The 19,989-nt window shown below is 39.7% G+C and overlaps 1 protein-coding gene across 1 annotated transcript in view; it reads right to left on the bottom strand.

Annotated features, from left to right (window-relative positions):
* NALCN (sodium leak channel, non-selective) overlaps positions 1–19,989 on the bottom strand; it is a 300,444-nt gene that overhangs the window by 228,512 nt on the left and 51,943 nt on the right. Inside the window, exon 7 of the mRNA XM_081082492.1 lies at positions 9,022–9,176. Coding sequence (XP_080938618.1) covers positions 9,022–9,176 — 155 coding nt within the window. The remainder of the gene's footprint in view (positions 1–9,021; positions 9,177–19,989) is intronic.

The raw sequence follows: 19,989 nt of genomic DNA, 5'->3' as shown, positions 1-19,989 counted from the left end.
GGCCCAGGATCAAACCTACAACCGATATACCTGTCCTTGACTAGAACTGAACACTAGCCCCTTCAGTCTGAGGGCTGATGCTCTAGTCTAGTCTAACCACTAAACAACCTGCTGGATTAATCATGGGATTTTTCATTTAATTTACATAAGTGTGAACCTGACTATAATACACCAAATAACATTCTCTCCCACATCTCTCGCCTTTTTGTCTACTATCTCATTTTGTATCAAAAGCATATTTATCATTTTTGCTGCTATCGCCTCTAATTCTTGGACAAATGTTCAAAGCTCCATAAATTAACTTGTAAAACTGTATCGCCTCCCTCTCCCTTCCTCTCTCTCTAAAATCAAATTTTAAAAACCATATCCTCGGATGAAGATTAAAAAAACACAGGACTGCATTGCTTCCCAGGTAATTTTTAAAGTTGAGATGCTTACATACAGCTAACATAGAGAGTGTACCGATTTTCTTGTGAAGGGCTAGATTGAAAGGCCCTGAGAGGCCCTCAGTTTGCAGGGGACATCACTCTTCTTTGCACTCATTTCTTTGTGAGGCTTGGGGATGAGAGGAGAAGGCATGCCATCTGTTAGATTACTATGTTGGGGGACATGTCTCCTCCTCATCCTAATGAGACTCTATAATGGACCAGCTGTCCTGACAAGCCACAAGGAATGGCGGTTACTTGTGGCCAACTGACTTCATAGGGTAGAATTTGTAGCTGAGGACGCGAGCTTTGACCTCAGTACACAGACAGCAAGCCTTAATTCCAACTGTGGCCAGTGTGTAGCTTTGGGCAAATCAACTCTTCCTCTTCTCATTTCCCTCACTTATCAATTGGGGATAATGACACCTTATGGCTTTATTTTTGAGGATGAAAAACACAATGGGTGGAAAACCTTTTGCCTGGTGCCAGATACATAATGAGCAATCGAAAAATGGCAGCAGTAGTTCTCATAAGTAATGATAGTAATTACAATGATAAAGACTGTCTATTGAACTATTTGTCACCATAAGAACATAGTGTTTGTTATTTCTTAGCTTTATCTTTGATTATCGAATATAAAGAATAGGGAAAGATCACACTATGTACAGTCCATGTTGCAACAAAAGCATGTATAATTATTTTCAGAATGTCCTGATTATAGGTTGGTGTTGCTTATGTGCTTCCTTTATCTGATATAAATTGTTTCAATCAGGTTTAGTTTATTATAGATTTTTTAAATTGGGCCTTTGTCTTTGTTTTTTATGAGTCAGATTAGTAACAAAAAATTGTGCCTGATATCTATTTAGTTACTAAATTACTTTTCAGGGTGAATTTCACCATTAAAAGACATTTATTGGTTGTTCTATCAAAATGGGACATGTTTTGTTTTACCTGACTATACAACAAATGGCTAGTTCAAATCACCATCTGAATAGTTTTACACTCATGTCCTGTACCCAATTTCTTACCTTCCTTTAAAATATCATGACAAGCAAGTTGCTAGTTTAATGACCTTTGCTGTGATTTCCTTTCCTCATGTGATAGAATTGTTGATGCTCTTTTTTTTCTAACTAGTGTATCTCATCTGTTTGGATAGCTGTCTTCTCCATCATCATCTTACCATGGGTGAGTGATACTAACCTTCTTCTATAAAATTAAGAATACAACTAAGCTTTGAAAGGTACTTTCTGAGTTTTTTCCTTAATTAAACACTGATCTGAAATGTAAAAAGGTTTGGGGAGACAGTAAATTAGCCGAGTCTATGAATCGTGAGAAATGAATTTAGCATCGCCTCTGCCTGGGGTTCTCTAGAACTCTGACTACTCGCTCTGATGCTGTTTGCTCATCTTTAAAACTGTCTAGTAAACCACATGACTTCATTATCTTTCCAAGCCCAAAATTCCTTTAATTTTATGTTCAGGGCTATTATAGAATTTTAAAATGTCTATTTTATACCTCAGATTGTATGTCCTACAGGTTGATAAGCATGTGGAAGGGAGGGGCTGAGAGTGGGGTAAGAATTCAGAAAATGAAAGTAGGGTAAGTTGATATGATTTTTTTTGGTTTCTCTATAGTGTAATTTTTTGGGGGTGTTGTCTGTCCTCAAACCTTTTCACTGTGTGCTCACTACCCGTCTCCCCACATACGCACTTCAATAATGCAATCTGAATGTCTGCTAAAGAGATTTTGCGATCTTCAAATATGTCCTTTTGATAATGTGTATTCCTCGGTGGGGTCTAGTACATGCAGAATGTGTGATGTCCTAAGTGCATAGGCTAACATCTTAGAGGGATGTGTTAGTTGAGGGTCCTTAAGAATGAGCTGTAGAAGAGGTACCCTGAAAGAAAAACGGAAAGGTCTGTAAGTGGAAGAGAGATAGAGAAGCATCCAGCAATTCGGTCCCTTCTGGACACATTTCCTTTCCTCCTTTCCTCCTTTCCTCCTTGGGGGAGGAAAGGAAATGAATCCTGGTGACCGGGCAGGACGCAACAAGGCTGGGGCTTCTGTTCAGTGCTTTGGAAGGAGCACCTGCTGAAAGGCTGCTAAGGACAGGAAGTAGCTCAAATGCAGGAGAGGGGGCCCAAAGTCAAATGTATAGGGATATATATAATTAAATGTGTGAGGCTTAACGAGACTATAGGAAACTCAATGGCACGGGCCAAATATGAATACCATTCTAAAGATTCTAAAGCGATTCTAAAGAGGCTGATAAAACACAAGGGGGTAGTTTTGAGAGTGGCAAGAGAGACATAATTGATGCATGAAAACCAAACACCACCAAATGCTGGCCCTCTAGAATTCTATACATTAATTAGAATGAAATGAAAATTGGGGTATTAGTTAATAGGGACATAATATGAGATTAAGAACACCTTGTCCCCACCCTTCTCTTCTTCCCCCCCGCTTGCTGTAAAATCTTGAACAATCTGAGTAGCAAACTATTGCAAACAAAACAGAATAATATCAGACACCAGGGTGTTAATCTAGAAGCATCTATGTCCTGCCCTCCGGTATTAAAGTTGTAATTTTTCCTCAAATAACATAAAGATGCTTTCTTTCATATTTTGCTACTGTGGACTAATTTCTAGCTCACTGTGTGCTTGCTCTGTGCTAGACACTATTGTAAGTGCAGTTTCTCAATCACTCCTCACATTAGCCCTGGAGTGGAGGTTTGTAACTTACCTATCTCACAGATGAGGAAAATGAGGCATGAAGGAGTAATTACTTTCTCAGGGTCACCACACTAGTGACTACAGCTTCAATCGAAACCGTCGGAGCCACTATTTTGAGTTCTGAATTTTTCCTAAAGTAATTTTTGGCTTTGTAATACATTCTCATGGCAAGTGTACAAATACCTCCATTATATGATCCATGTAATGTATATAATCATACTTGTTTTTACTGCTAACCTCAAACGATAAAGACAACAACATCATTATACTCCCTCTCCCTTTGTCTTCTCTTTTTTACACAATCCTAATTTTTAATATTTACATATATTCCCTAAATCCTACAGTTGTATCAGTAAATAGATATTGGAGACTAGGCTCATGACCAGTCATTCCTGATTAGCTGAATGACTTCAAGGTTTCATATAAAATAAAGTCTCTGAGTTCTTGACTCTCAAAATTAAGAAGAGTTCAATACATTACTTCCCTAAGGGCTTTGTAAACATTGTGTCATTAGATCCTAGAGCAGTGGTTCTCAACCTTGGCTGCATAGTAGAATCACCTGGGAATCTTTTTTAAAATGCTGATTTCTGGGCCTCATCCTCCAAAATTCTGTTTCTTTTTTACTAATGATGAGGCCCATAAATCAAGATTTTAAAAAGATTTCCAGGTGATTCTAATATGCAGCCAAGGTTGAGAACCACTGTCCTAGAGTGTGATGTTTCAGGTCTCTCTGATGGCCTCCCATTAAAATGACGATCTTTTTTTTTTTTTTTTCCCTGAATGCCTATAGATACTTTTTTTAGCTTTGAATTCCAGCATCTTTACTAAGATATACCTCTGCACTGATTATTCTGTGTTCATTTATTGAGACAAGTTGTACCCTTTTAATCTGTATACTCAGGCCTTCTTTTTCTAGTTTTCTCTGTTAAGTTATATATCTTAAACATTTTTTTTTTCAGTTTTAAATGCACCTAACAGTACATTTTTATAGATATGACCCTGATTAGTTTTTATTATTACTCACCTTGACATCAATTTTTATAGGACCTAATATTTGCCACTGTACCATGTAGAGGAGGAGTGAGGTGGTATTATGGGATAGAAATGAAGCTCTCTATTAGGTGAGTATGTGTGTATCAGTGTTTCTTCAATCCAAAAGTTCACAACATTGCATGCACATCAGAATCACTTAGAAAACTTTTTAAAGACATCTCTGTCTGGGATCCCTCTAAAATTTTAATTTATTGGGCCTGGGAATAGTGGTCCTAAAGTATAGCTCATCCTAAGGTATAGCCAGATTTGCAAACCTTAAGCTGGGTCTTTCCTTTGTCCTAGTCAACACAGATCAGCAACATTGGGCCCCTCACAATGGAGTGTCTATCCCCTATTTCGCTACAAACTGCTTGCAGAAACAAGGGTCTCTACTTTGTGATGCCCCATGGAGATCCAGAAAGCTCCCACAGTCAGCTAGACACTGATTTCTCCTGACTCCCATAGAGGGCTGTTCCGCTCCGCTGGGATCATTTGTTATTTTAGAATGTCAGCATTCTACTGGCACTCTGAGATCCTCAGTAGCCAGAATCCTTCCAGGGAATTTTCTGTTAATCATCTAGCCCTCTGATTGGTTTATGGTTACGGTTTTATTCAGAGTCCTTAAATATATAAGTTGGATTTCTGTTTCTCAGTCTCCTTGATGTTTGGGTGATTTTAGAGATGCAAAGGTGTCTTTACTCTGCAGTCTTAAAATAGGGGCTCTTTATAACTTTTTTCTACTTAATGACTCTGGCTTTTAATATATTTTAAAGATTGAGTTTTCAACATTAGTATTAAATTTCAATGAGACATAAAGCTACTTACGAATGAAATTATATAATTGAGTTGAAAGTCAATGTATTACATGATAATTTGATTAATAAGAAAAAGAAACATGCTCCTTTTTAATTAATCACAAATATTTACACATAAAGTATCTGGACCAAATTTATGTGCACAATTAGGCACCTAATTATGGTTTAAAATAAACTGCATGCAGAAAGAGATGATCACATGTATCTAATAAAATAATTTCTTTTCTTCATTTTGGGGAAAACACTATATTTTTCCCCATAAGAGCTTTGAAAATCTCCTAAAATACTACAGTCTGTGTATCTACGTAGACACAGAATAACAGGAAGTAGATTTCAGTTTCAATCTAAACTTTAGAGGCTATTTTAAAATTTTTTGATGATAGTACAAAGTAAACATTTCATTATCTAGCCATTAGTCATACAATGATATTGAATTCAATCATCATTTGTGAAAAAGAAGCAAGCAAATCAAATTAAGCTTGCATAGAAAGGGAAGTTATGAGGAATAGACAAAAAAACACAGACAAATTCAGAGAAAAGCACAACAAGAAAGCAACTTAATTCTCTAGTATTACTTCCTATGGTTACCAGCCAATTAAAAAAGGACATATACTTTGTTCAGTCCATTAGTAAATATTTGTAGAGAGCTTCCTATGAGCCAGGCATTGCCCTAGAGACCCCGGAGACATGAAGATGAGACTGCTTGCTTCCTGTTTTCAAGGAGCTTAAATCTTTGAAAGAGAAATGTGCAAATAAACAGAACTACAGCAAGAGTATTGCCTGACAATCCCCTTCTAGAATTGGGCTGCTCAAGCCAATGTACTTTATAAGGAGACTTTCTCTCTTAAAGAGAGATTGTAGCCTGCATTAGTTGAAGCCAGTATAAGTTACAGTGGAGAAAGATGAACCAACCGAAATATAATGCAGCATTTTGAGTGTGGGCTGCATTTAAAATGGTCAGGGTGTGATTTGACTTTAAAGGATTGGGTGATTCTTGTGCCAAGGCAGCCTAAAGCCTGAATGCTAGCCACTCTCCATACAAGAGATGGGTACATTCAGTTAGCCCAGTGGTTCTCAACCTTCCTAATGCTGCTACCCTTTAATACAGTTCCTCATGTTGTGGTGACCCCCAACCATAAAATTATTTTCGTTGCTACTTCGTAACTGTAATTTTGCTACTGTTATGAATCATAATGTAAATATCTAATATGCAGGATGTATTTTCATTGTTATAAATTGAACACAATTAAAGCACAGTGATTAATCACAAAACAATATGTAATTATATATGTGTTTCCCGATGGTCTTAGGCGACCCCTGTGAAAGGGTCGTTCGACCCCCAAAGGGGTCGTGACCCACAGGTTGAGAACCGCTGAGTTAGTCCCTAAAAGAAGGGGCTGCAGGCTCTGACAAGTGATGCATTTGAGTCATGTCCCAGCTGTTAGGACTCCTGAAGCTTGTTCCACACAGTTTGCCAAATCAATACATCTCATGTCTCATGACACACCTGTGATTGCCTGCTCATCCCTGACAGGCATTAATATCATCCATCAGAGGCCTCTGCACTTTTGAGACAGGAGGTATAAGATTAGTTCTAAAACCAATAAGTTTAAGAGCATAAAGCAAATTGAAATGCTTCTGGTTTCTAACTTTTTGTGAAATAGGAAGCCATATCATTGGCCAAAAGAGTTGTCTAACTACAATGCTGGAAATCCACTATGAGGACATATTAAAATATAAGAATGAAAATTTAGGGTTGTTATTTACAAACTTCACTTAAAAAAACACAAAACACCAACTATTTGTGTTTTTCAGCCCAAGTTCAGCATTAGATTCTGCCCAAAGGCTTTATTTAGTCTTGTGGTTTAATTAATATATCAGAAAAGTACTCCTTAATCAATGCAAGACCTTCATGTACTCTTTCTCACATTCCAATACTCATCCCAAGTTCACTAAGCCATCCTCACCATTCAGGAGTTGCTCTGCCTGAAGGCCAGGGTTGTAATGGGATTTACCAGCCACTTTGTTTGATGTGTGAAGGTCAATTGGCTGGGTTTGTAGTAGTTGCTATCCAGAGTTGACAAGGACTGATCTCTCTTCCCTGACTGTGAATAAAATCCCCCATCGTCCAGCAGACCCACTGAGATGTAAAACCACATCAAAAGTCAGGAAATTCATTCAGCTTCCAAAAGAGCACAGCCACCATCCTGTTATACACTGAAAGGTGTTTTTTTTCTTTTTTCTTTCAGGCCCTGGGTAAAAGTGTCTAGAATTCCCATAAATGTACCTGGGCCTTGAAACTTAAAAAAAAAAAATGTTTTTATTTATTATTTTGTTATTGTTTTATTTCATTACTAGAGGCCCAGTGCACAAAATTCGTGCACAAGGCAGGGAGGCGGGGGTCCCCTCAGCCCAGCCTGCACACCCTCTCCAATCCGGGACCCCTCAGAGGATGTCTGACTGCCGGGCCTAAACTGGCAGTCAGACATCCCTCTCACAATCCTGGACTGCTGGCTCCTAATTGCTCATCTGCCTGCTGGCCTGATTGCCCCTAACTGCCCCCTCTTGCAGGCCTAGTCACCCCTCTCTGCCCCCCCTACAGTCTAATCACCCCCAACTCCCCGCCCCTGCCAGCCTAGTCACACCCAACTGCACCACCCACCTGCCTGGTCACGCCTAACTGTCCCCCCCTGCTGGCCTGGTTGCCCCCAACTGTCACCCCTGCCGGCCTGATCGCCCCTCATGCTCCCCTCCCCCCCACTTGCCTGGGTGCCCCACGCAGCCTGCTGTTCAGTCATTTGGTCATTCCTCACTAACCCCCCCTGGGGGTCTGGTCATAGGCAGCCATCTTTTGAGGGTGTGAGGGTTAATTTGCATAATACTTCTTTATTGTATAGGATTATTTTCAAATAATTCTGATAATAATCCTGTTATGGACTACATGTTTGTGCCTCCCCACCAAACTACATGTTGAAGCCCTAACCCCCGATGTGATTGTATTAGGAGGTGAGGCCTTTTGGAGGTGATTTTCTTTAGATGAGGTCATAAGGGTTTGCTTCTCATGATGGGATTAGTACCCTTATAAGAGGCTGGAGAGCTCTCTCTCCCCCGCTCCCACCCCATCCATGTAAGAACACAACAAAAAGCCATCAGCAAGCTAGGGAGAGGAGGATGCCTCACCAGGACCCTACCATGCTGGTACCCTGATCTCAGACTTCCAGTGTCCAGACTGGAAAGAAATAAATTTATGTTGTTTACACCACCCCATCTATGGTATTTTGTTGTGGCAGCCTGAGCTTACTAAGACACATTCTCAAATCATAAAATGATTGTTTAGAGTTCCATGGATTTTTTTTTCTTCAAAAAGCAATACGTGCAATTTGCATGGAATTGTAATAAATGCAATGATATCAACTAAATGGCAGCTAACAAGTTCTTTAATTACTGTGTGTAAATGATACATTTCAGGACTTAATAGGACAAACCACAAATAAATCTATACGTTTAAGCACATTATATTCATATACAAGTATTCGTCATATATCCTTTATATGGTTGATGCATATTCATTAAGTATTTGATTAGCTGGGATTCCTTTTCAGCTCTTACACACTCATGGATGCCTATTATTCCAGTTATTTAAGACTTACCTTGACCACTTGAGTATAGTTAAAATGTGAAATAAAACCACATCTTGTTTATTTTTGAGGCAATAACCTCTAAACCTTGCTCAACAAAGAAATACTCTTAAATGCTATAATTAATAATCAAACTAGTCTAAAATGAGAGTTATTTAAATCTCTACGGACATCACTGACTATACATAAACACAGACTGTATGTTATAGATTAAAAGTAGAATATAATTCAGTCATATAATTAAAACTTGCAGTTGTGTTTCTTACTAGTAAATACTATAGCCAGTCTTAATATGAAATATCAATTATATAACTATTATCTCTGTTTCATAACATTATAAAATAGAAACTGAAAAATGTGTTTTACCAGTAAGACAGACCTATCTCATTAAAGCCACTGTAGCCCAGCTCTTGCCTGCTAAGTCCCAGATCTTCAAGGTCCATGCATTTAAATCCTGGTGGGCACTGGTAGCCTTCTTCTAGCTCTGGTGAGCAGTGTGTATCTGGAATAGCTAAACTATTCCAGGTCACATTTCTGTGAACAACACATGAAAGAGTTAGACAATTATCAATGGTAAATGATCATTAAAATGAATAATGTAATCACTCTTCATTAATAACCACTGTATATGAACACAGATTTAAGATTCATCAATGGCATTCATCACATTAATGGCATATTAAACATTCTCAAATGATACCTGATTTATCCCCACAATAGGTCTTTATAAGAATATTATTACCATTATTTTTTTGTCTTTAAAATTCAAGATCCAAATAAGCAAAGGAAGGACTTTTTCTATAGATTTTCATGAAATATTAGCTTATCTGGGAATTCCCTGTTAATCTTTACCCTACTGTGGGCATAAACTGTACTTCTCTACTTCTAAGCAATATTAGATGACAGACATTTGCCATATGGCACAGATACTACAAGTCTCATATATGGCACTTGTCCTTCTGCTGTGTTGGCAGATGTGCAGCTTGGAAAGGAAACCAGACAAATAAGATGAGGTTGAAGGAACTAAAAGTATCATTTGGAAAGAGAGAGATAATGCAGTGATTTAGCGATAGCTCCAGAAATATTAAGGTTTTTTTAAGGTGAAGGTTGATAATAATCCTTTTTCATCTTTCTGGAGGACAAGCAGGAGATTCAGCTGATGTAGAAGGATTTCTTGGCTTTCTTGGTGGTGGGTACAGGTAATCACAGGAATAATGATTGTGGAATTGCATTCTGAGCTGACCTTAAAAATGGGTCCTAAATGGCTGCTCTCTGAGGCAATTCACATGGTCTATGTTCAGGCCACAGCTTAGGCTAGATGATTTCATAAGCCTTCTAAGCTCCTGATTTTATTCTAAGCCATTTCCACTAGAAACATCAATGTTTCTAGGCATTTCCTACATAGGGACCAACTTTATGATTGTCTCAGTTCTCTCACTTTATGGCCAAATTGAGGCAGGCTTGTTGGGTCTTATTTCTGTTCTTTAGTATCTCCTTATATTCAATTGGCTGCTGTAATAGGCTTTCCCTAGAGTCTGACACATAACTTTGTGTAATCCCTTAGCTGCTTGAGGCCACCACACATACACATATTCAGTGTCTCGCTCATACACACACACACAACATGATGCCTGGTGATACCTTCCCCAGTTCTGTTTCAGTCATAAATAAAGCTCTCAAAGCCTCGCCCACCTCTGGGATACTCCTATGCTCATTCCTTCAGGATTCTGTTAGCAGCAAGAGAAGGAGGTATGCCTACACATCTCTGGGAATAGGTGTTGAAATAACTGTTCCCTCTAGTCACATTTTAAGCTGCTCCTTTGGACTCCACATGCAAGCCCCAAGGGAAATGCTCTAATTGTGGAAATTAGAACTTTGTTTTGTCAGAAAGATATGACTTCAGGAAGACACGTCACTTATTTCTCCTCATTTCACACTTCTATACCTAGGCCAAATGATCTATTTTCACTGAGGTCGAATCTGACTCTCTGTTTCTGGTGTGGTACCCACACCTCACACAGGAGAACAAAGTGGTAAGGAGACAGGGCTTCAGAGTTCCAGAGTAAGGCTTTCTGGATTTGATCCCAAGCTCTGCCATTTACTGGTTGTGTGAACTGATTAAAGTTCTAGGTGTTTCTAAGCTCAGTTTCCTCATGGGTAAAATAGGGAGAGTAATCATAATTAGCAGGGAAGCTGTGTGAGGATTAAGAAAAATTACACTCAGTAATGCACTCAGCATAGCTCTGAGCATGTTGCAAGTGCTCAGTAAATGCTTAGCCTATACAATAGATACTGAAATAGATATTGAAGAGGAACAAAAGTCACCATGCAAATGATAATTTAAAATCCTTGGAAATCATGAGTTTACCAAAGGAAGAATAGTTCCCTGAATCATAGGAGCCGATGGGAAAGAGCTTGAAATGGGAATAAGAAGTCACAGCCCAAGAGGTAGGAGGAAAGTCTAGAATGTGTTTGTCATCAAATCCAAAAGGTTCAAGTGTTTCAAGAAGGAGGTTGTGGTCAACATGCTTAAAGACTTTACAGAGGTCAAAATCGTCACCATAGAAAAAAATCTTATCCTATATAATAAAAGCCTAATATGCTAAGTGTCCAGTCATCCAATTGGCCGTTCAACCAATCAAAGCATAATATGCTAATGATATGCTAAGGTCAACTGCTCGCTATGACGTGCACTAACCACGAGGGGGCAGACACTCTGACTATTAGGTTAGCTTGCTGTTGGAGTCTGGCTGATCGGGACTGAGCCAGACAAGGTGGACATGCCCTAGAGCCTTCCCGTGGTCCCTCCCCCGCTGGTCAACCTCCTGCATCCCTCCCCAGCCCCAATCGTGCACCGGTGGTGTCCCTTGGCCTGGCCTGTACCTTTTCGCAATCTGGGACCCCTCAGGGGATGTTGGAGAGCAGGTTTCAGCCCGATCCCGCAGGCCAACCCGAGGAACCCCACTGGTACACAAATTCATGCACTGGGCCTCTAGTTATAAATAAGTATTTGTCATTGTAACAGTAAAATGTAGCATGAATCCTGGCATGTAAAAACACAACAATAGATACTTGTCAAAAGTATAGAAGGAATTTCGGCATGTAATACTGAAAGCATTATGTTCACAGAATTATACAGCTGAAAAAAACTTTACAGATCACCCAATACTTTATACTTGAGGGAGGTGAGGTGAAGTTCAGAGAGAAAAAATTTTAGTAGCCCATCCAAATTATTAATTTCTTCATTGCCAGTACTTCAAACAATAGCCACAAAGTCTGAAGAGACACTGCATACATGAAAAAAAAATTTTTAAATCATCTTTCAGATATTTGGATAGGAAATTGGACTCTGGAGCCATGTGACTTCACCTATCTGTGCCTTGGTTTCTTTATCTATGAGATGGCAGGAAAATATCTACCTTATAAAGCTGAGGTGAAAATGTAGATTTATATCTGTAAAGTACTTAAAATAAGTACTTGGTAGACAATAAATGCTAGGTGTTACTTATTGTTATTGATAGTTTGATATTGGTAAACTGCATAGATTAAGACCACTGTTCTGGTGTGTACTAGTATTGCCTCAGTTTCCACAACTGCACCTACTTTATAGGGGAGAGAATTTTTTTAATCATCACCTTAGGACATGCTTTCATCAATTTTCAGAGAGAGGGGAAAGGAGAGATAGAGCTGATTAGAGATAGAGATAGAGATAGAGATAGAGATAGAGATAGAGATTATATAAATATGTGTGTGTGTGTGTATATATATATATATATATATATATATATATATATACACACACACACACACATATATATACTAGAGGCCTGGTGCACAAAAATTTGTGCAGTCGGGGGGTCCCTCAGCCTGGCCTATGCCCTCTTGCAGACTGGGACCCCTCGGAGGATGTCCACCTGCTGGCTTAGGTCCACTCCCTGGGGGATCAGGCCCAAGCTGGCAGTCAGACATCCCTCTGGCAGTCCGGCAGCCCTCAGGGGATGTCCACTTGCCAGCAGGGAGCAGGCCTAAGCTGCAGTCGGACATCCTTAGTGCTGCTGAGAAGGCAGGAGAGGCTCCCGCCACCACCGCTGTACTGGCAGCTGTCAGCCCGGATTGTGGCTGAGCAGAGCTCCCATACACTGACCATCAGGGGGCAGCTCCTGCATTGAGCATCTGTCCCCTGGTGGTCAGTGTGTGTCATAGTGACCAGTCATTCCCAGTTGTTCTGCTGTTAGGGTCAGTTTGCATATTACCCTTTTATTATATAGGACAGAGGCCTGGTGCATGGGTGGGGGCCTGCCGATTTGCCTTGAAGGGTGTCCTGGATCAGGGTGGGGGTCCTGCTGGGGTGCCTGACCAGCCTGGGTGAGGGGCTGAGGGCTGTTTGCAGGCTGGTCAAGCCCCCCCCCCCCCCGGGGACCCTCACCCCATGGAGGTTTGGCTAGCCTGGGTGAGGGGCTGATGGCTGTTTTCAGGCTGGCCACACCCCCTTTAGGGTGGGGAGTCCCCGCTGGGGTGCCTGGCCAGTCTGGGTGAGGGGCTGAGGGCTGTTTTCAGGCTGGCCAAGCCCCCCAGCGATGGAAGCTCCCAGGCTCTCCTTTTTTTATTTTTTTTATTCTGGGATTTATTTACCTTCTCTAATTGAAACTTTGTAGCCTTGAGAGGAGCTCAGAGCCAGCCAGGGCGGGCAGGAGGGAAGCCTCCTGCTTGCTCCAGCTCCGTGGCCATGGTCGGCTGAAAGCAGGTATCTGGGGTTTATTTACCTTCTATGATTGAAACTTTGTTGCTTTGAGTGGAACTCAGAGCCCCACACAGCAAGCGGGAAGCTTGGCTTTCTCCATCATTGAGGCAACCAAGCCTCCTGCTTGCTCCAGCTCCGTGGCTGCCGGCCGGCATCTTGGTTGGGTTAATTTGCATATGGTTGCTCTGACTGGCTGCTGAGCATGGCTTAAGGTGCAGCGAAGGTATGATCGATTTGCATATTTGTCTTTTATTAGTGTAGATAGTGAGAGAGAGGTTTTATATAGAGAGAGAGGTCATATGTATATATATATATATATATATATATATATATATATATATATAGAGAGAGAGAGAGAGAGAGAGAGAGAGAGAGAGAGAGAGAAAGAGAGAGGAACACTGATGTTTTGCACCCAGACTGGGGATCCAACCTATAACCTTTCGGTGCATGGGATGATGCTCAACTAACTGAGCCACATTGGCCAGGGCTGTAACAGTGTTTTAGTGATTTACTGTAATGAGCTTATGCACAACTCAGAATATTGCTGAGAATAAGTTACTCACTCAATAATTGTTAACTATCATGATTATAATTTCATTAATTTATAAATATTAGAGTAGTTTTTTCCTTTTTTACTTCATTTTTCCTTCATATTAATACCACTTCTCATTTTAAGCACAGCCCTCTCCAGCACAGATATTATTTTGAAATCTTTGGGTTCCAGAGGCAGCAGATGTGAAACACATTATTTTTGCCAAAATCAAGCTATTAGCAAATTCTTCCTAGAGACACATTTATTAGATGATTAATTGCTCTGGAACACATGTATTTAAAACCACATAATAACCCTTTTTAAAAATAGAAAACATAAAAAGTTTCAGAATAAATATTACTTAGTTACATTTCTCAGTTAACAAGAAATCTTCCAGGTTTTATTTTTATTCATTGATTATTAATTATTCCCTTGTTCGTTTTTCCTCAGATATTCATGATAGAACAAGAAGCTCTCTGGAATTAGCGGGGTAGAATTCTGGCTCTAACCAGCCAAATCCTAATATAGATAATGATTCTCCCAGTCATAATAAATAACCATTCATACTTCCACGGGTTTTAAGAGCTGCATTTCTTACTCATAGTCAGATTTCTTGAAAAAACTATCTACTTGTAATATCCCTAATTTAATTTTCAGCCCATTTTCATGATCTCCATCCCACTGGAATTGCTCATTTCCACATGCTACATCCAATTAGAAAATTTTTAGTTTGTATCTTCTGTGGCCTCTCTATAGTGTTCCGCATAGTTGTTTTGGTAGTAAGTCAAATAATGACCCCCTAAAGATGTCCATTTCCTAATCTCCTGTGAATATTTTAAATTACTCGGCAAAAGGGGATTAAGGTTACAAATGTGAGCAAGGCTAAAAATCTTGAGCTTGGGTATTTCTGTGGATTTTCTAGGTGTGTCCAACCTGATCACGAGTCCTTAAAAATCAAAAACCTTTTCTAGTTGTGGTTAGAGAGACATGTGGCTATGGAAGGAAGGCTCAGAGAGCTGCAGATATGCTGGCTTTAAAGACGCCAGTTTTGTCCATATTTCTCAGATCATTCTCCTTTCCTATCTCCTCCTCCTCCAATGACCTTTAAATACTGAGTTTTCTCTGACCTTGGCCCTTGGCCTTCCTCTCTTTCCCATGATGTTCTCTCCCTAAGCAATCAGATCCACTTCCATAGTTTCAATTCTCTCTTGTCCCAGGTGCCAGTGTAGTCTCAGAGCTGCATGTCCAACTGCCTATTAGATCACTCCACGTGGCCCCAGCACAAGTACTAATCACTCTAACCCCATAGTGAACTCTGACTCTTTCATCAACACTTCCTCTCATTGAGTTGCACCATAGCACCATGATCCAGGGTTGAGCAAGTTTGAAATACTAGAATCACCTCTAGTACCTACTTCTCCACCAACCCTCATAATTAATAATTATGTTCCTCTAAATATCTCCCAAAATAAATTTTGAGTTAATTCAGCTCTCTCTATCTCCACCTCTCACCTATCTAGCCATCCTGCATCTGCTCAGCTTTTCCAGTCCATTTGCCACAAAGCATATACAGCAGCAGTTCTCAACCTGTGGGTCAAATGACCCTTTCAGAGGGGTCACCTAAGACCATCCTGCAGATCAGATATTTACATTATGATTCATAACAGTAGCAACATTACAGTTATGAAGTAGCAACGAAAATAATTTTATGGTTGGGTCACAACATGAGGAACTGTAAAGGGCCAGAAGGTTGAGAACCACTGATATAGAGAGACTTTTCACCATCACTATCTTACATTAACTCTGTCAGTGGTAAATCTTTAATATGATTTACAAGACACTGAGGATATGACTCCTCCCCTTCCCCCAATTATCCAAGAGCCCAACCATATTGGCCTTCTTCCAGCTCTTGGTGTGCTCCTTCTATTTCAAGGCCTTTTCCTCTGCTAGGAAATCTCTCCTCTCTTAACCTGGTTAATCCATGTTTTAACCTTCAGGCCCAGCCTGAACATCACTTTTTCAGCCTGAATGTCACCCCAAATCTCTACAATTGGGTTCGGGTTTCCTGCTGTAACTTCTCAGAGTACCCACACTTTTCATTTCTGGCACCTGGCACATGTGTAATTCATGTTTGTGTGCTCACTTATTCATTGGATGTAGCCTCCAATTCTATAAAGTCCCTGACACATAGTTTGTGATGGTTAAATTTATGTGTGAACTTAAATAGACTGTGGTGCCCAGCTGTTTGGGCAAACACCAGTCTGGAGGCTGCTGTGAAGGTATGTTTGAGATGTGATTACTACTTAAACCAGTAGGCTGTGAGTAAAGCAGATTACCCTTCATAATGCGGGTACTTTGGGGAAATTGAAGGCATCAAGGGGAAAAAGACTGAAGTCATCCAAAGAGGAAGGAATTCTACCTTCAGGCTGCCTCTGGACTCAGGACTGCAACTCCTGATGCATTTCCAGCTTGCTAGCCTGCTCTGAAGAGTTTGATCTTGCTAGCTCCACAGTCTCATGAGCCAATTCCTTAAAATAAATCTCTTTCATGCTACATATACACCCTATTGATTCTGTTTCTCTAAAGGACCCTGACTAATACATAGCAAATAGTTAATAACTATTTTCTGAGCAAATAAATAAATGTCCTTCTCTTCATCAATATTTAAATCTACGGTGAATCAATCAATCAATCAATTAATTAATTTACAAAGTAACCACAAGAGAAACTCTTAAACAATTGGATCCTGGTATTTTTACACATTTTTTTTCTTGTTATAACTAAAAATAGGCATACTTTTTCAATTTTTTAAAATAATTTCTGGCTTTAGTAGTTCCCATGTTTAAAAACAAGTACTGGAACCCCTCAGAGCAGTTAATTGTTTTTTAAAAGGCTTTAATTATCTGTCTGGCATATATATATATATATATATATATATATATATATATATACACATATATATATATGTGTGTGTGTGTGTGTGTATGTGTATATATATATATGTATATATTCTTAACCAATTATCTATATACAAATAACATATGTAGAAGTTTGATATCCAAGAAAATATACTCTCAGCTTGTTGCTGAAACTGTTTAATAACAGTTCCAAACAAATTCTCAGTACTTCAGAGTTTGATGATTATAAGTTATTAATTCTGATAGCACAGAGCATTGACTAATATATTGGGACACAAGGAGTATCATCTCACTTCAGTGATTAACCAGCTTAATCACCTCAGGCAATTCACTTCAACCATTTGAGCAGCCTTTCAAAAAACAATTCCCTGAATGACCTCATAACACATTCATATAAAAGAAACGGTAAATGATTGGAGTGAAACTATGTTCCCCACTGGGTTCTGTCCTCATCTGTCCCTAAGACTCACCAATGACAAATGCTCAGGACGTTATGCTCAAATTTTTTCTTTATCCCTGATATCGTTCTCTACTGATATCAAACTGCTGTCACTGCTTATTGCAATGAGTTTAGTGTTGACCTCATGAGTGAATAATTACTGTCACTCATGAGCACACTGAGTCCTCCATTCAAAGGGTTTTAAGGGTGGAGATTTTAGGGGAGGTCCCAGGGAAAGATCTTAATAGAATATTCAGTAGCTTTCCCAGAGTGTCCATTCAGGGTCGTAGTCTCCACTGATTGCTTGGCCAGCACCATGGCATGGGGTCATTATTCCATGCAGCTGGTTGCTTATCTGGGGCTGGAGCTGAAATACAACTGAGGCCTAGATGTTATCTCTAGGGAGGAAAGGTCAGGGGGTCCACACCTCATGACCTGTGATATGCTATGGGAGGAAAAGTCACCCTGGGGGCAAGGTCCCACCCTACAATTGATTTTCCATTGCGAGGCACCTGGGGATTTTCATCCGGGTGACCTTCTATACCCAGCTCATAGTCCTTGCTCTACTTACGTCTGTCTACCTATCACAATAACTACACTTATTACCATTCAGCCCTATTCAAAAATTTTGTTTTTTTCATTTTCTTAGTGGGATAACTTTGTTTCATTTGTCTTGTCATTCACTCAAAATAATTATTTTTGACAAGTCTATTCTATGCCACACAGCATGCTAGGAATAGAGATGACTAAGGTATTTCCAACTCACAGACTTTATTGCCTAATGTGAGAAAGAGCATAGAAAAGTAATGTCCATAATAGAGCATGAGGAATGCTTTAAAATAGATCTCTATGATCATGGTGTTACAAAAGCAGAACCTAGAAACATTACATATGTTACTGGTGGTGAATGGTGACTCGTACTGGGAAAACCTTCCTGTATGGGTGATACTTGGAGTAACTATTAAAGGATTAGCAGACACTAGACAACAGCCTTCCGGAAAATGGAAATGTCAAAGCCTGTTTGCACAGGACACAGAGAAAGAAAAGGCAGGAAGAGAAAAAGAACAACAATTTTACTCTTTCATTGGTGGGGGCAGCTATCCACAGCTTCTTCTCCAGGTTTGTAAATAAACAGCTATTACCATAAAATAATAATTTTTTAACTACATACCCAGAGATTTGGATATTGGGGAAAAGAAAAGGGCACACACACCGTCTTCACACCTGGGAGATTAGTGAATATGGCCTTTGATACCCCTGGTCATAGCCTGTCTCACTATCAGTGGTGGCATGGCTTGTGCCTCTCAGTGCACAGGCTGGCAGTGACCTTGCTCTGGCTGTTATCCACCTTTCAGGCTTACTCCAAGAATCAGCTGGCTTTGTTTTGGACTCCTCTTTCAGGACTAATTAAAAACTCTTAGGATTTGGCCTGGCTAATTCTAAAGCTGGGTGCTTTTAGAAACTAATCCCACCCTGGAATTTGCAGAGATGAAACTATTGATTTTTGAAAACTTTTAATTACTCTGGACTTTTAGAGGGACTAGAAGATAAGATAAATAGTCTGAGGCAGAAAATAATATTGACATCACACCTCTTTTATAAACAAGTAAATCTGGCCCATTTTCTAAGAAATTAAAAAATAAATTTCTCCTTACTGTTAAATAGAGAATATTTTAATATGACTTTTTTCCCTCATCTTTTCCTGAATGGTTAAATTGTCAAAGCCATAAAGAATTGCCCTGGCCGGCTTGGCTCAGTGGATAGAGTGTCAGCCTGCGGACTAAAGGATCGCAGGTTCGATTCCAGCCAAGGACACATGCCTGGGTTGCGGGCTCAATCCCCAGTAGGGGGTGTGCAGAAGGCAGCCGATCAATTATTCCCTCATCATTGATGTTTCTATCTCTCTTTCCTTCTCCCTTCCTCTCTGAAATCAATAAATATTAAAAAAAAAGAACTGAATTCATCATGAACCAAAATTTGAATGACAATATGCTATTTTATTTTTTTTTAAATTTTACATAGTCATTTCACTTTGTTATATCTGTACAGTTTTTTAAATTATATATTTTCCCCAAGTTTACTTTATTAACTATATCACTCACTACTTTGCCAACATGGATAAAGGACAACACACATGACAGGAGCCAGGAGACTGGCATCTGAGGCAGGATGAGACAAAGAATATGTTTAAAAATATTATTTTAGAAAAGGAAACTATCGGGACACAGAGGAAACACTGATCAGCTCCAAACCGAAAAATGTGAAACCTGTTTTGAGGTTGTATACAAATCTACTCTCCTTGACATTTCAAATCTAGGCCAAGAGCTTCTCAAGCAATAACTCTCCTCTTTTTGCTTTGGGAACTAGAAGATCCAGTGCTAGGAGTTATCCATAAGGAATGAGTTGGCATGATGGAAAATAGCCATCAGAATATGAGGCCAAGCAGATAGGACTTTAGTTGGTGATTTCACCAATTAATTAACGTGTGGCAAGGAGCTATTTCCTCCCTTCCCTCATGAGGATCAGCATACCCAATGTATAAGATGACTTTATGAATTAGCAACTATGAATCTAAAGTGCCTCATACATAGTAAGAGCTCAAAATACATTTGTGCTTTTCAGAGGTGGTTTGGTTGAGTGCATGGCTGAAGAGCAGCAATTTTTCCCACCTCAACAGGCTCCCATCCTTTTGGGATGTTCAAATGAAGCCTCGGACT

The sequence above is a fragment of the Myotis nattereri genome (assembly GCF_964212035.1).
Source record: "Myotis nattereri genome assembly, chromosome: 2".
NCBI classification, from domain to species: Eukaryota; Metazoa; Chordata; class Mammalia; order Chiroptera; family Vespertilionidae; genus Myotis; species Myotis nattereri.
This window is presented reverse-complemented; position numbering and strand designations above follow the sequence as displayed.